This window comes from Vulpes vulpes, chromosome 8, assembly GCF_048418805.1.
Source record: "Vulpes vulpes isolate BD-2025 chromosome 8, VulVul3, whole genome shotgun sequence".
Taxonomy (NCBI): Eukaryota; Metazoa; Chordata; class Mammalia; order Carnivora; family Canidae; genus Vulpes; species Vulpes vulpes.
In genome coordinates, this window is record NC_132787.1 from 107,276,570 (window position 1) to 107,293,746 (window position 17,177).

The 17,177-nt window shown below is 52.0% G+C and overlaps 1 protein-coding gene and 1 non-coding gene across 10 annotated transcripts in view; one reads left to right on the forward strand and one right to left on the reverse strand.

The window, feature by feature from the left end:
- The first annotated feature begins 389 nt into the window (after nucleotides 1–389).
- Nucleotides 390–496, forward strand: LOC112927803 (U6 spliceosomal RNA). The gene has a single exon (XR_003236638.2). It is a non-coding gene; the product is annotated as a U6 spliceosomal RNA (small nuclear RNA).
- Nucleotides 497–6,005: 5,509 nt separating this feature from the next.
- The window catches only part of RNF144A (ring finger protein 144A), a 119,400-nt gene continuing 108,228 nt past the window's right edge, over nucleotides 6,006–17,177 (reverse strand). For all 9 annotated transcript variants that reach the window (XM_072767799.1, XM_072767798.1, XM_072767802.1 and 6 more), the window contains one exon: nucleotides 6,006–10,370. In XM_072767799.1, the coding sequence (XP_072623900.1) occupies nucleotides 10,239–10,370 (132 nt within the window). In that variant the 3' untranslated portion in view covers nucleotides 6,006–10,238. The remainder of the gene's footprint in view (nucleotides 10,371–17,177) is intronic.

Here is a 17,177-nt window from a genome sequence, read left to right on the forward strand (position 1 = left end):
CCGTGGTCACAAAGCACCGGGTGGGGAAGTCTCGGCTTCTCAGCCATCAGCATGTGCTCTCACGGCGATGGATGGAAATTGCCCGACCTCTGGCTCCTGGCACCGACCGAGGGACCTGCCTCCTCCCGGCCCAGGCCTCTGTCTGCATGGCCGCTCAGCATCTCCATCGAAAGCCCTGTTTTCCTCTGCAGGTTTGGGGCAGTAACTCCACCGGGAAATCTGTACAGACGCCCCAACTGCTGCCCGACTCCGACAGTGTCGGGCCAGGGGTGCTGCGGGGGACATGGAGCATGGGATGGCCAGGAACACTGCAAACTAAAACTTCAGGTTAGGGACGTCCACCTGCAATGTTTGCACCTTTCTTAGGTTCTGATTAAAACCAACTAATAGTGCTCGCTTCGGCAGCACATATACTAAAATCGGAACAATACAGAGAAGATTCGCATGGCCCCTGGGCAAGGATGACACGCAAATTCGTGAAATGTTCCATATTTTAAATAAATAAATAAATAAATAAATAAATAAATAAATAAATAAATAAGCCAACTAATATAAAAAGCTGTAGAATAATACAAGAAATTGAAACACTGATGAGAAATTTGTGATATCAAGTAATAATTGTTGATTTTTTTTAGATGGGACAATGGTATTAGAGTTCTGGTGGATACAGCCCTTACCTTTTAAGAACATCTGGGGAAATATTCACAAATTGATCAAAAGATACCTGATATTGGCTTCAAAATAGAAAAGCCGGAGAAAGTGAACGAGATACGGAGAACACAAGAGTTGGCCGCCATGCTCTGATGATCGTTGAAGACAGACGTTGAATCCATCTGGGTTCCTTACACTAGACTGGATCATTGTGTCTTTGCTTGAAATTTTCCCCTCAGACAAAGCTAAGAAAACTGTGATGACAGCTTTGACTTTGTACTGTCCCTGTACACACCCTCGTGTTTCACAACTGGCCTCCATAGCTTGTGCTCTTGCGTTACCCCCTCTGCCTGGAGCAGCGTTGTCTTGATTCTTACTTTTCTTCTCTTTCCTCCACTTCTGACCTAATTCCTACTAGTCTTGGCTCTTAGAGTGTTCCCTTGGTATCAGGTTGGTTCATCTTTGTACCTTAAATATCTAGCACTGTACGAGGCACATTGTCAGTAGTCACGCCACCAAGATCATTATTTTTATCTCCTTAGTGTTGTGAGGATTAAGCCACGTGTATAAAGCACCCAACGTGTTAGAAGCTCGACACCAGGCAACGCCTCTGCTCCCCCTCCACCATTTGAACCTACACCTCCCTCAACCCTCAGTCCCAATGATGTTTCTTCCAGGAAGCTCCTCAAACAGCTACTGACCCACTGGTCCCTCTGCTTTGTGAATACTTGTGTCCTCTGATAAATATCTGCTTGAAGTTTGCTCTGCCGGGAAGATTTCTATGAGAAAAAGTACTGGGATTATTTTCAGTTCCTACCTGCCCACCTCCGGGGATTATCACAGTGCTAGCAGGACTACCTAAAATATATTCAGACTGACGGAGGGCAACTGAAATTTGATAATTCTAAGACTGCTGGGAATTGTAAGATGGTAACCCCAATCCTCATAGGAAGGATGAAGCCACTCTAGTAAGTACACACAAAGAGCAAACAGTCATGTCCCCATCCATTATGCTTATGCCGTCCAGTGGAGTAGTTAGAAGGGGGCCTGTTGTCACTATTTGTTAAATAAACTTGAGAATCAGGGAAAATGCTCGAGTGCATTCAGCTACTCAGCTGAATTAGTTCATTAGCTGAATGCGCTGGGAATGAGATGCCAGGTCTCATGATCCCCTGACACCCTGGTGCCTCTACAACATTCTTGCCCAAAGGTTCTGATCCTCCACACCAGAAAAGTCCTTCCTCACTAAGCTTTTCCTAAATTTTGCTTCTTTTTTTTTTAAGATTTTATTTATTTATTCATGAGACACAGAGAGAGAGAGAGAGGCAGAGACACAGGCAGAGGGAGAAGCAAGCTCCATGCAGGGAGCCTGAAGTAGGACTTGATCCTGGATCTGGGGACCCGGACCTGAGCCGAAGGTAGATGCTCAACCACTGAAGGGGGAAGCCACAGGCGTCCCTCAAATCCTGCTTCTGGAATCAACCACAGAGCACTCACTCTGCAAATATTAAGTCTTTATTGTGCATCAGGTGCTACACTTGACACAGGGCTCGATGGATCAAGAGGAAACGAGTTGGCCATCAGATAGCTTAGAATATACTGTAAATGGATACAACACGATGCACCGTGTCATTGTCTCCAAGGGAGACAGTTCTGTGTGACACAAAGACACAGCTTGGTGGTTTTAACCCTCTATTTCGCCAGCACTCAGGCTGTAGCGTACTTCCCAAAGCCTCCCTACTCACCTCCAGCTGGCGTTGGAGCCTTTTCTTTAATAAACACCAGACCGGCGGGAGCTCTCGGGGGCCAGATTGTGCAGTCCTGGGCAGGGAATGTCAGGGATCTTGGCAGATGGAGGCCCCACCGGACTCAGAGCTCCAAAGGGAGCTTGCCCACATGCTGCACCAGGCAAACAGGCTGTCGGGGAGCTTCTGGTGCACGGGGTCCATATGGTCCCGAGTGCCATGCATGCAGATACCTGGGATCTGCAGACAAGCAAGGCACACATGACTCCTCCAAGGTAGACATGGAAGTTAAGGGCAGATACCTGGGATCTGCAGACAAGCAAGGCACGCATGACTCCTCCAAGGTAGACATGGAAGTTAAGGGAAAAGAGGACCAAGACCAGGTAGGAAAGCCACGGGATCTGAATTAAGTGTTGGCTTCAAGGACAGGCCACAAAACCTGCAAAGGGAGCTGCCTAACAGGAGGGAAAGCTCCCGGGGTGCGTCGGGCACGCTGCTCAGAGAACTCTGAAGGCAGAAAGCGGAGTTGGCAGGGCTGCAGAATCCCAGCTACGGTGACCTAGAAGAGATTCGCGAGGTGGAGTGGGCGGAGGAGGCGGCGGGCAGGGGGCCACACGGCGCCAGGAAAGCTACCCTCCCTTCCAGCCCTGCATCTGCCTCGCCCACCCCCACTCCGTGTGCATTTTTTCGCAGGTGCTTTCGCTTGCATTTTGCAAACACAATTTTGGGTGGTTGCGACGTTCCTTCTTTTCTGTGCCTCTGCATTGTCTGTTGCTAATAGGCGTTTGTGTAACTCTCCGTCCAGTGTCATCTGCACGTTTCATTAACCTGCTGATAACTCCTCAGCCATTAATAAGAAAAATATTCAATTATTATTTAACGTTCATTGTGCACGGACAACAGACCCGTTGTGCAGAAGAGAGAAGCCAACTACACACTAACCGCACCCTCATCCCCCTGTCCCCGAACATTTCTCAAGTAGCCTAGCGTGGTTGGGTTTTTGTCCTTTCCTCTTTGCAGATCACAAGGATTGTTTTTTAAGGTCCTTGGCTGTCAGGTGGAACCAGAACAACAAAATCTCCAGAGATCCTCTCTCCCCAGAGGGACGTTACGTGACCTCATTAGTCACTTCTCATCTGTCGTTTTCGTTACTAAGAATCTATATCCTCCCAAGGTCCCTGTGCCCTCATGTAGGATGGGAGCTGGTTCGCCTGTAGACCCCACTAGACCTCGAGCTCCATGAGGACAGGGGTTAGGACGCTTCGCATCTCTTGGTGTTCTCGTTGTCCATGACTTCTGTAAAGCAGGTGTCCGGTGTAGGTGCAAAGGCCCGGTTTTGGCTGTCTCATGCCTCACCTGCACATTCAGACCTGGCCTTCAGCTAAAGTGAATCTCTTCCAGAAGGTGCTGAGTGGCCTTTGTTAACATTTACATCTGCAGTTTTCAATTTCACCCTGGCTCCTATTTCTATTCCATGCCATACCGTGGGGAATGCCCACTTCCACGGTGGTCCTGTCCTAGGAAGTACTTTGTCGTCCTGGACACATGGTTTGTATAAGTCTTCATCCTGTGGTTAATCCTCCTGACACCCACAAGGCTGCCCTATTCCCACATCTCTGAAACTCTTTCTGAAAAGAGGTTCCCCTGGTCACCACTGTCCCTTGCCCTTGAAGTGGCTTTTGGTGTCTGCTTAAGTCCTGAGTTTTCTCTCTACAAGCTGTGGGGTTGGGGCTCTGCTCCACAGTCTACCAGTCCCTGGTATACGGAGTAATTCTTAACAAGAGCTTCAGTCCCCTTGCTTATAAAGTGAAGAATTTTGAGAATAATACTTTCTTTTCCAGAGGGGTTTTGAGAATCAGGTTCATCTACACACAGTGTTGCTCTGGGAGGGACAGTGTTTATCATGCAATGGCCACCATCTCCGGCCAGATACTGATCCAGACGCCCCAAGAGGTTATGTCATAAATGAGGGGGGGTGCGAGGTGAGGCAGGTTTGGTTCACAGTATCTGAAAGCATCCAAGAAAATATTTTCCTTTAAAGTCATTGTTTCTAAGCAGAGTGTTCTCTGGGGCCCTTCCCACATTCTAAGGTATCTCAAGGAATCAAAGCCCACCCAGAGTGGGGAAGCACTGTTTTGGGGGAGAGGGGGCTGTATCAAGAGGAGCTTTTGGACCCCGCCTGGGTAACCCTTCACCTTCTGTTCCTGTCTGCCTTCCCTGATTGGCCTCGCCAGGGAAAGACTGTCCACCTGTGGACCGTGCTCGGGCTCGGACCCGTGGATGGGCTGACTTGTGTTCCCAGAGATGTTGGGAGTCCTGACCCCCAAGGCCTGTGAATGTGAGATAGGGTCCCTGAAGATGATCAAGTTAAGATGAGGTCAGAGTGGACTAGGGTGGGCCCAATTACAATGACCCATGTTCTCATGAAGAGGATACTTGGACACAGACACGCACCCAGGGAAAACACCATGTGAGGATGACAGAGACCCAGGTAATGCAATCTACAAGTCAAGGAAGGTGAAGAATTTTTTTTTTTTTTGGAAGGTGAAGAATTGCCAGCAAACCGCGTGAAGCCGGGGGAGAGGCCGGGAACAGAATCTTCCTTATGGTCCTCACCCACAACCCTGATGACACTTTGATCTTTGACTTCCAGCCTCCAAAACCATGAGAGAAGAAACTTCTGCTAAGGCCCCCAGTCTGCAGTACCTTGTATGGCAGCCCTCTTCCACACTCCCTGTAGCTTCAGAGTGAAGGCCGAGTTCCCAAGCTCTGCACACTGTGCCCTCGAGGTTGGACTCTTGAGTACCTGACACTCAGGTATACCAGTTGGACCAAACTCCAACTGCAACTATTGGCCATTCTTTTGGGACACCCCTGCTGTGTGTGTTGCTTAGCTGACACCTACTCATCTGCAAGACCCAGGTCACCTACAGCATCCTCCCAGCAGCCCCCTCTGACCTTCCCCCCAGGCTAAGTGCTGTGCAAATGCCCACCATAGCACCTGCCACACCTTATTCTCATCGCTAATTGGCAGATCTGCCCCCCATCTAGACCAGGAGCTCCTCATGACTAGAAATAGTGTCTTTGGTGCCAGCAACAAACCCCTGGTTAACAAAACACAGCTCCTCTGATCCGCACCTTAAGATTCTGAGGATGTTTTTTAAAATGTACCACAGTATCAGGAACAGGTGCCTGTCCCTAGCCTGCTGCTTCACATCGATGGATGTGGTTTATATTCTCCTGTGAGGTTTAAACGAAGGAAATGAAAGTCGAGGTGAGTTATCAGAGTTACTATGAAAACAAGCAGCATCTGTGTTGATTCTTTTTTTCCCCCAGTAGTAAAAAAAGGCTCATTGTCATGATGCTGCCCATCAATTCTGATAGGTTTGTAAGTACTTGTCTCGGGCAGGGAGGCAGCCAACACAGAGATGCTTGCTGCTGCCATGTTTCTGGGTTGGCGCCGTGAGGAGGAGGGTGAATGTGCGGCCACTTACCCAGCGACTGGAGATCACTTTGCCACATGCCTTTCCTCCCTCCCACCCCCAATCATCCTGTTTTCAATCTCCAGGAGTCAACGAAGAGTGTACAAAAAGATGGAGCCAGACAGGATTTACAAAAGTAACCTGTATTCCAGCCAAAATCTCTTTAAAAAGAAATCCCTTCTAAAGGGGGGACAAACTACGTAAGACACAATACATTTAAAATATGTATTGAAATTACAAATCAAACTTTTCCATGTGATTCCAAAGTACAAAACACAACATTAAAAGGCATTCAAACAGCTCTTTTATACATCACAGTGTTAGTGGCACAAAATGTACTGACATTTCAAAAAACACACACCGAACTTTTTTTTTTTAACCACTGCTTGTAAAATACGTACTGTATACATGTGCATGACCCACTCATGCATATTTTTATACAAGATTAAAATATACCCATGGTAAAATGAGCAAAGAAGGAAGGAAAGGTCAGGCATGTGGCAGGTACCTACCCCTCACCAAAGGCTCCCAGAAGTGTGGAAGACAGGGTTATACAAACCAAAGGGAGAATGGAGCCCGTGGGCTTTACATACCAAAACAGCATGCTCTCCTAGGACTGACGCATTAGCAACTATATTTGAGTGCAGGCCCGTCGTTCCATTTGGCATTTTTGGCAACACCGGCCATAATCTCTTCGTTTTGTGTATTTTCATAAGGACTTGGGTTAATTATAAGGAATAAACAAGCTTTGGTATTTTTTTTTTCAAAGAGACCTTCATGAAGCTTTATACATGCAAAATGTTTCTCCCTTGATGATTTCACTGTGATTTATATATATATTTATATATTTATATTTATATACAGGGGCATTTATTAATAAATGAGAATCTGAGAAATATACAAAAAGCCCACCCTGGTTCTTTCCAATCCCCTAATTGTTAAGACTACCAAGGGAAAATGTCCTCTTCTAACCTGTTAAATAACTTTTAACTTTACGATAGAAGATGAAAAAGATGGAGTCATCTTGGAGTAATTTTTGCGTACCTGGGAATCCTTTTCCCCGTGGGCCCTGCATTCTGGTCAGCAATCGGCCTGGTTCCTACACTGGTTTTATGGAATCGAATGTTGTCGAGAGAATTTGGTTAGGAGGGTGCCACACGGTGGTTCCCTAGTCTCTGGTTGCTCCCGGGGGGGGGTGAGGAAGAACTGATCTGGATGGCGGCTCATGCAATCGAAGGAACTGACTATCCTCAGATCCCGAGTCGATCTGTGCTATGTGAGTATCTACGGCGACTCCTTCTCTGAGGGCACTGGCCTCCTGTGACCGCCACGAAGCTCCAGGGCCTGGCTACACGGCACACGACGGAGCCAGACCGAGAGGCCAGGCACGTCCAAGAAAACTGTATGAGAGGGTCAGAGGGACACAGATGACCGAAGGTCAGCCGTGCCCTCCAGCGCCACCCCAACCAGATACCAGTCGCATCGGCCATGGTCGAGGGGTCCTCTTCCCCTCCTCCAGGATTTCAAGGCCTCTAAAGGAATAAACATACATGTGCTTCCAGAACGTCGGCATGAAAACCACCCGTGAAAGTGAATGTAATTTTCAACTAAGACAAGCTATGCCATTTAACACCCCACCTATGAAGTGTAGAGCTCCCCAAGTTCCCCTGGGGAGTGATGGCAAGGCAAGGTTAAAATCCAAGATGCGGGCCATCTTCCCACGTTCTGTGTACATTTTACATCATGCGTGGTTAATATTGCATCCCCACCAATGATGGGAATGGCATTCCCTACTGAAACAGAGGAGTCGGGTTGCAGAAAAGCAAGTTTACGCATGACACCTCAATGCAATCCTGCTGGTATCTTCCTAAGGAACGGACAGTTTTAGTCGTGTTACTATGAAATCAAACCAAGCAAAGTGAAGCGTGCTTGGTGCAAAAAATCAGAGCAAGCAGATGCTACTTTGGCTGTGGCCGGCCCCAGAATCTCCGTGGTCCCTACCTAGGTCGAACCACGCGCTTGTGAAATGTGTCAGAGGTGAAGGCACAAGGATGGCTGAGGCTATGGATGTGCAGGATTTGCTTATGGGTTTCTCCAGGCTAGACGAACAGCCCAATCCGTTAAGAATTAAGAGATCTGGGCTCGAGCTCAGAGAATGTATCCTTTCCAAAGGCTTAGGTCCCACCCCAAAGGAAAGGGGTACTACTATGCAGACTGTGTATGATATGCAATGGGAAGCACCCCGCACAGAAAAGGTGGACCAGGATGGGGTGAGGCCTGCCCCATGAACACTGGAAACAGGGCCATGAGCCTGCTGGCTTTGATAGGCATCTTAAAGGGTCTGGCTAGACAAGTGCACCCACGGATCCCAGCCTGGGCCCCTGACTCCTGGAGTGTCACCTTCTCTGCAAAGCCATTTACCACCAGACCCTGTCATGACAAATCCACCTATAGGGACTCACTGTCCAGGCTTCATTGAAAAGACGATTTCAGGTGTGTTCTTGTTTTGTTACTGAATTAAAAATTCAACTGTGGTTGTAAGGAGAATGTTCTGAAATGTGATTTTGACACAGATTAGTTTCCTAATGGCTTCGATTTCATAAAGATAACAAATACCACAGGTGGAGAGCGAAGGGGTACAGTTTCTTCTAACCTCTCAAATGTTAGGAACAAAGGAAGAAATTTCTATACAGGGAAGCAAAGCAGCAACCGAGGCCAACCCACAAATGCAGAAGTCAAACATACAAAACAAAACAAAACAAAAAACAAAAAAACCCACCATTTTAAAAATATGCTTGCAACAAGCAAACAAGTCAGATTTTGTTTCCATTTCACTCCTTTGTGGAATGTGTAATGAGTTTTTAAAAGTCCCACTAGGATAAATCTACATTTGCCTTTCTTTTATTTTTAGAAGTCCCAGGTTCAATGCAATCAGTTTGCTCAGGTGGCTTTAAAAGTCATATTAAAGCCAACCCTCTGGAAAGAACACACTTTCTCCACTTTTGAAAGTCAACTGAGGGAGCAATGTGTGTCTTATCGATCCGTGCATTCTGCTTCTATGGTAACTGTCACCCACAGCCTAGGAGATGCTAAGTTAGTAAGATCCTCTAATTGAAATAACTAAGTGAAATGGAAGGTTTTTTTTGTTTTTTTTTTTCCCCCAGTGGGGCAAAATGGTTAGCAACAGGACCTGGAACAGTGTACGATACAGATTTCTCCAAAATAACTTAGTTAAAAACAAAAAACAAACAAAAAAAAAAAAACAGAAAATTGGGAAGCTTCTCCCCCCAGCCCCCAGGAGTCGTCCAGTCCTGCCAGGAAGCCCTGCCGGTGAGGACCAATAGCACTGTTCTCTTCTCCCTGTTGCCACGAGGACGCCGAGGCAAGCAGCCAAGCCACAGTGGCTCCCAGCAGGACGATTCCCAAGTAAAGCATTTGGTTTCCAAAGACATTAAAAAATATTTGCTCATACCTGGATGAGAAGAGAGAAGCCCCCAAAGAGAGAGAAGGAAAAAAAAAAAAAAAGGAAAATCTATGATGAAGATACTCCTTTAAACACATTGGTCGTTGTCAAAGAGATGCAACAACGTAGGGACCCACGTTGGTAACGGTACGCTGCGTACAGTGTTCAAAACGTCATTACGAGTTTCAAGAAAAACACAGAGAGCGCGTAAGGCTTTCTAAATCTCCTGAAAAGTGGCCGAGCCAGAAAAGTCGTTTAACGGTATCTTCCTAAAATGCACATTTCAAGAAAGGCATAGGATGGTGTAGATGCACCTTGTTGATTTTTCACTACTCAGTTGGAAAAAAAGAAAGAAAAAAAAAAAAACACCCTCTAAAAAGGATTTTACTAAATGCCATTAGTAATAAAAACAGTTGTCATTAGCAGAGTGCTTTCCTCAAGTCAGAATTATCAGATTCTGTCTGAAGTGAGTTGTAATCCTCCAAAGACTTCTTTCAGCAACGTGGTGCCATCTGGACGCCAAAGAGGAGACGGACAACATTTTGCACGAGAGGGTCTCTCAGGCAAACCCCAGACACTCCTAGGCTATCACCACTGGGAGAAAACCGCCCGGCGTGCTTCGTGCGGCGCCTCCCTTGTCAAGTCGGTGGAGACGGATTGTGTGGGGACGTGCCCTACCCACGCCAGCCTGCCTTCCCCACGCCCGGGGGGCCGCACCCCGGGCCTCGGCGCACGCTCTGACATCACTCCCTGAAATCACGGCATCCGGCGTGACACTGAAGCTCAATGGGGCACATAAGGCAAGAAAGATGTTTAGTGAGAGGGGACGGCGGGGTGGGGTGGGGGAGAGCCACGCTTCCCAGAGGCAGGGGTCTTGTTCCAGCATCGTGCCTTCCTCTAGGTGGGTAATGGGTCGTCGTCACCTTTACTGAACTTGCACTTGCAGCAAAGTACAAACGGCGTGGCCAAGAGCAGGAAAGGCGAGGCCACCAATAGCAGGAGCCCAAATCCAGCAAAAATGCCCACGACCTGCAAGAAGGAAACACAGGAGCAGAGGGTGAGGTGACTAGTCTGCAGGTTCCAGAGCCAAAGTATAAACCACACGACCATCGCCCACCCGTCATCATCCATTTATGCGTCCACTCAGCCACCCATCTACCCATCTATCCATTTGTCCATCATCCATGCACCGACTGTCCACCCATCCCTTACCCACTATTCATCTACCCAGGCATCGATCCATCCATCCCTCCATCTACCCATCCCCACCATCCTCCCACCCACCCATCCATCAATCCATCCATCATCCATCCCCACCATCCTCCCACCCACCCATCCATCACCCATCCTCCTGTCACCCACCCACCCATCCATCCATCACCTGTCCTATCCCCCATCCATCCATCACCTGCCCATTCACTTATCCATTCACCCACCAATACTTCCTTCCATCCCCTTCCTTCCCCGGCCTCCCCCTGCCCTTTCCTTCATTTCTTTTTCTTCTTTTCCCTTTCCTGCCCCCCGCTTCCACCTAAGCACCCAAACCACCATCCATTTACACATCCAATTAGCCAACAAGCCTCCTCTGAGCCAGGCTATTACAAATACGGAGACACATCACACTGTGGCCCTAGAGGAGCACCCAGTTTGATGGAAAGAGACCCAAGATTTCACCGACTATACATTTTACAAAAACTGCCATCGGGTTTCCAGGTATAAAGGGAGCCCATGGGCCAGGCATTTGTTTTTTTTTTTTTTGGGGGGGGGGGGCAGGCATTTGTGAAGGGGAAGACGATAAAGACGAGGAAGTGGATAGTGTCCTGGAAAGACTAGGACGGTGTGTTCCAGGTGAGAGAACAGGAGGGACTCAGGCACCGGGCATTAGGGAGGCAGCACCCCTGTGTCATTTCTGGAGGAGTCTAACACACAGGGCTGTTTTTTTTTTTTTTAAACCGTTACACGTTTTGACTTAGTTTTATAACACACGCTCACGCCTGGGCGTGAGTAAATGTGGACACACTGTCAGCTATGTCAGGCAGAGCGACTTGGCCAGAAAAACAGGGTGTTTCCTCTTGGACAGCCGCGTGCAGGGGCCGCACCCTTCCCGGCAGAGGGCGGCCCGGAGCGGAGATCTGAGGTTGGAGTCAGCCCGCCACCTACTGTTCACAGGGATAAATACATGGAGGCACCGGGCACTGCTCTAATTCCCATTCTGCCCAATTTTTCTCGACTACAAAAATAAACAAATGAGGTACAAGATCTCTAAGGGCCATTATCGGCCCTGAAGCATGATCCCAGGCTAGAGCACCCCAGATGTGTGAAGGAAACTAGACCTTCCATTCCGCCACACATGCCCCACACTGCGTTCATAAGTTGACCCGTGTTTTCGGCCCACCTGGCTCAGCCCACTGGTCTGAACCTAGTGTCGATGGTGGAATTACGGGCTGTGAAATCAGATCCGCTTTTGTTAAAATCACGTGCACACCAATACCTCAGAATACCTGAAAACCCCCAGAAAACGGTTATTTCGAGGGCCCGCACGCAACCTCAACTACTTGGAACACTCGGTCAGTCCCAAAGAAGCCAGGATTCTTTGCAGTCGAAACCCTATCGAAATCCTTGACCAGATGCTTGCATTCTGGGCCAGTGACACATCTTGGCTTCCACCCTATCTTGCCTCTTGCTATGCCCGCCGCTTCCTAAAGCAAGGCTACCGATCTCTTGCTGGTCGGTGACAAGAAGATGCAGATACTGCCAGAAGGCAGGCAGCCGGCAGTAAGGAATGAGATAGGAAAAGCAAATATCACAAAACAAAAATACCCAGTCAGCGAGCATGTTCTAACTGTGTGTCAGGCACTAGGTTTTGCACTGCAGGTGACACGGAGGTGTCAACGGCGCCAGGCTCCAGAGGGAGCCACCGCACACGCGGCCTCGTTCGTACTGCCCACCTCTGAGGTCTCAAGGTCCGGCTGAGCCCTCAGGCTGAGCTCACACCGCAGCTTCAGAGTAGAGCGCGGGTTCTGGGGCCACGCACAGCCCACCGTGTCTCCCATAGTGAACGTGCAGCAGACGTTCAGGAGACGAACCAGCTGAATAGAAACCGGCACCTTCCGAATCCTCCCCTCCAGAGGGTTCTACACACCGTACTCCAGGGCTGGGGGACAACAAGCCAAAATCAAAGACACAGCAGGGTGAATGCATGACACTGGCACTTGGCATTTGCACATGGCCTCGAGGCCTGCGGGGCACACACGAGATGCAGCAGAGGCCGGACAGGGACAGGTGAGGGATTGAGGGCTGTGTCGTTTGCAAGTCTCGTCCCAATGCCTCCTTCGGTGACATCCCAGTGGCAGCTTGAAATAGCCCCAAGGGGGTGTTTACACCCCAGGAAGCAGCTGACACAGCAACACGGGAGACTGGGCCGCCGCCTGCCCGGGAGCCAGCTGTGAAATACCGGCTACCACACCGCTGGAGGCCAGAGGTTCCAGGAGGCAGGAGCACCAGCAGCGAGCGGAGTCTACACCGACGTCCACCAGGTGACAGCTCCCGCCTCTCTCCTGCCCACCTTTGGTAACAGCCCCTCTTTTCTCTGCTTAATTTGCTGTTCTGAACTCATGAAAGAACGGGTCCCGGTGGGAGGGCAGGCAGATGCCAGAAACAACAAAAGGGACGAAAACTGCACAGATACGGATGGGAGATGCGGAAAACTGGTGCCAGGGAGCTCAAGGCGGCTTCCCTGGGGAGGCAGCAGGTCCCGCAGGTGTGAGCCCGCTGCAGATGGGCTGAGGCGTCCGAGAGAGAGAATTGCAGCCACTCAAGGGCTCACAGCGGACCAGGCAGGTGGGCGGGAGGAGGTCGATGTGCAGAAGAGGCACAGGTCAGGAGGAGGTTCTGGGAGCAAATCAGCAAGACTTGTAGGGACCCAGGAGCCCTGCCCTCGGGTTTGGCTTGAGGGGGTGGACATGCCACCTTGGTAATGAGGCAAGAACGATGACTTCCATTTGGACATTCGGAGCTTGAGAGACCCGCGGGTGCCCGCGTGAAGGTATCCATGAGGCAGCGGGTACGTGAATCTCGAGCTCCGGGGAGAAGCCAGCAGGTTCCAGGGCCATCGGCACACAGATGTTCAAACGAGTGCGTGCGTCCCAGGGAGGGAGCACAGGCTGGGGAAGCAACGGAATTAAGCCGTCCCGCCAGGTGCGTGCAGGAGACAAGGCCATCTCGGGGGCCCCGGCGGCTCGGGCTGCATAACCAGGCACCGCAGGCGGGGCCCAAACACCAGACAGCTGTCTCTCCCAGTCCTCGGGGGTGACAGGTCTGAGACCAAGGCGCGGGCAGGGCCAGTCCTCGGCTTGCAGAGACACCGTCTCCTGCAGCCTCGCACGGCTATCCCTCTGGGCTTGCCTCTGTCCTAATCTCTTCCTATAAAAGGACACAGTCACCCAGCAGCCCCACTGCCCTGGACTTGGATCCCCTAGTGCTGGTTCTGGGTGGCCCCTGACCGGCTGCCCACGTCGTCTACACGTCGTCTACACGGGCCTCCTCTCAATTCCCTCTATTCCTCTCTTGGCCCCAGAGGGCTCCGGGGCACCCACATTCTGCCTCCACACCCCGAGGGCTCTGGGGACCCAGATGGCAAGGCGCCTGCAGGATGGGCAGCGAGTGCCATGGGGAGGGGCCCAGCCTGGCCAGGCAAACCGAGGCATCTGCAGGAGCTGCAGGAGCACTGGCTGGGGTGCTGCCTGAGGGGAGGCAGGAAGGAGAGCGAGCCGGGGAGTGGGATTCAGGGCACAGAAAGGAGAGTAAGCCAGGCCTTTTGTCTGAGCCACAGGGAGGCTGGAGAGGCACTTCCCGAAATGAGAGGGACGTGGAGGAGGACAGGATCTCAAGGGAAAGTCTAAGGTCTGCTCATAAGTCCACGGGACACGCACACGGGGGCGGCTGGGAGCCAAGGGGGCCGCATGGGCTGGGGAGGGACCACACAGTACAGGAGGGACGGGGGCGCCTAAGGAGGCCCCTCTATCGCCGGGTCACAATCCCTATCCACACATTAATGAGTCGTTTTGATCCCTAGATTATAGTCCACACCAGTGTTATTTCACCAGTGCAAAATCTGGGGCCAAAAACCCATCTCGGAATCTATTTAAGGCAGTGGAGTGGGACTGGGTGTGCTGATTATGCACAAGCGACACCTCGTGCCTATTTCACTGAGCCCTGTGCAAACGAGCCTCAGGACAGCTCCGTGCACGAGGCCTCCAGGACACGAGTGTCTGTGCAATGGACTCCCGCCCTCAGCCCGGGCCCGGCGGGCGTCACCCGTGCGTGACATGGACGGTGCAGGCGGCCACCCTCGGTGCCATCCCCTGGCTACACGTGGGCTCCCCCTTCACCCTGAGGTGGGCCTGAGGATTCCCTGCTTGGAAGACAAGGGGGAGCCGGTGCAGAGAAGCCGGTCTCCTGTCGGGCGCTGGTGTCCTAAGGAAAGAGATCCATCTAGAGGAGAGGAAAGGCGCCGTCGTCCGCCTCTGACATCCGATGGCCCACCTGTGGGCCGGCTCTGGAAACGGGGCAAAGGGATCGCAGCCACCACGTGCAAAGGGACGAGCGGGGTGCAGATGGAAGGGCACGGCTGTGAGCATCCAGGACTCTGCAGCTCACCGCGATGGGATGTCGGACGCCTCTCCTTCCCAGCCACCTGCTACCGCCCCGTCCTGGTTTGCAAAAGCACCAGGACTTTTGCTGCAAAAGTTCCAGCAGAAGACTTGTGCAGAATCAAAAAAATGAATGAATGAATGAATGAATGAATGAATGAATAACATCTCTTGGGGCAAAATGGAATCGTATAGGACCTTTACGTGTCAGAGATTCATCTTTTCTGTCCACGGCCCCTCGTCCCAACGCTCCACCGGGCAGGGCTCGGGGTAAACTGTATTTGGCATATGATAGCTTTCCTCCCGTAAAGATACCGGGAGCAGCTGCCACAACCCCGAGGCAGCCCACGGACACACTCAGAAAGGTCTCTGGAAACAGTCTCACGGACTCCGTACCTAACGGCGGGAGAGCTAAGGAGCGGGAGCTTTGTCAAGCCCATAGTTACACCAGGCGATCGATGGCGACCCCTAAAAACGGGGAGCTATGGGGACACTGAGTTTGGGGACGCGTCCTGAGTGCCACTGAGGCCTGCGGTGGGCGAGGCCCCGAGGGGCAGACGCAGCAGCATCTCCCCAAGGAGCTGACGAAGCCGACACTGGCCAGAAGCTCCAAGCAAGGCCACCACAGGGTGTCCGGCCCGTCTGTGGGACAGGGGAGCCTTATGGGGGCAACACCTGAACGTGAGGGACACCTGCGGGGCTCAGGGGCTGAGTGTCTGCCTCCGGCCCGGGGCACGATCCTGGAGCCTTGGGATCAAGTCCCGCATCGGGCTCCCTTCGGGGGAGCCTGCTTCTCCCTCTGCCTGTGTCTCTGCCTCTCTGTGTCTCTCGTGAATAAATAAATTAAAAGAGGCTAGAACTTGAGTAAATAGGACCGAACACATCAAGCAGGGAAGACACATGTGGGTGCACGTGGGTATTTTACAGGTGAGAGGGCACCACGTGTTCCTACCATGGGTTTCCGTCAAGCAGGATTCCACAGCCACTGCTGAGAAGTGCTGTGGCCTCAGCAGGTGATGGGGGATGGGGGGAGGGGCTGGGGTGGGACCCTGGGGGGACGAGGGACCTCAGCACGAGTCCCGTCTGTGCTTTCCGCTCGGCTGCTCTGACACCTGCTGTGGCTCCCTAGCGCCGCAGGTTTAAGTCAAAGCACGACATCGGGGTGTTCTCCGGGCCTGACCGCCACCCCACTCCAGCTCCCTATCATGCAGACACCCCCGTCCTGTCCCCCCCAGGGTCACATCCTGGGCCTCTGGCCCCTACTCCATGAAAGCCTCCCCTGCAGGCTCCGTTTCAGACTTAGTCATATTTAGTTCTCCTCTTTCTGCAGTTCTCGAATCTCCCGGCCTGAACAGTCAACAGGAAATACTCCTGTGCTGCCAACACCTCACGCTGCCCTGCAATCCTAGGAGCTCCCGAAACGTGCTTGATCGCTGGTCCCGGGGCTTCCCTCCTGGAGCTGCAGGGGTGAGGGTGGGGGGTGGCTGGTCAGGCGGGCCACGGTGCGGAGCAGGGACTGGGTGGGGGGCGGTGAGGGGCCGCAGAGCAGGGAGGCCCCCGGAAGGTCCCAATTCTGACGGGCAGATACGAGCCCGCGTGACGCCAGAGGGCCCTGGGCAGGGTCGGCAGCACTCGAAGCCCCGCATGTTGTCGCCGGTCACTCTCGGTCACACCGACCCTGCCCCCGGCTTCCTCCAACACCACCGCTGCAGGTCGGGGCGCACTCCTCTCATCAGGAGCCTTTCTGTGTCCCCTGGAGAGGGGACGCCAACATCGCTCCCCACTACACCAACCAAACCAGCTCCCTATCCCCCCCGCCCCGGCTCCCCCTGGGGGCACCTCCCCCGGACGCAAGTGGCTCCCACGGGATTCCCGGCCAGACAGGCCCTTTCCTTCCTGAAGCCCCCGAAGGAGACAGTAGCTGCGGGAGCAAGGACACAGGGGACACAGGTCCGTGCAGACTGCCGGCCTTGCGGGGGGACAGGGGCTGTGACTCGGTCACATGGCAGCCAAGGCCATCGCTCCTGCTTTCCTCCACAGTTTCTGGCTCAGGCAGGGGACCAGGGCCGTAGGGGTCACGATGACGAGCAGGTCCTGGTACCGAGGACAGTCTGTCTCCAGATAAGACACGGGTTCAGAGGGGAGGACGGGAGGCAGTCGCAGCAAGGCATCGGAGCTGCAAGAA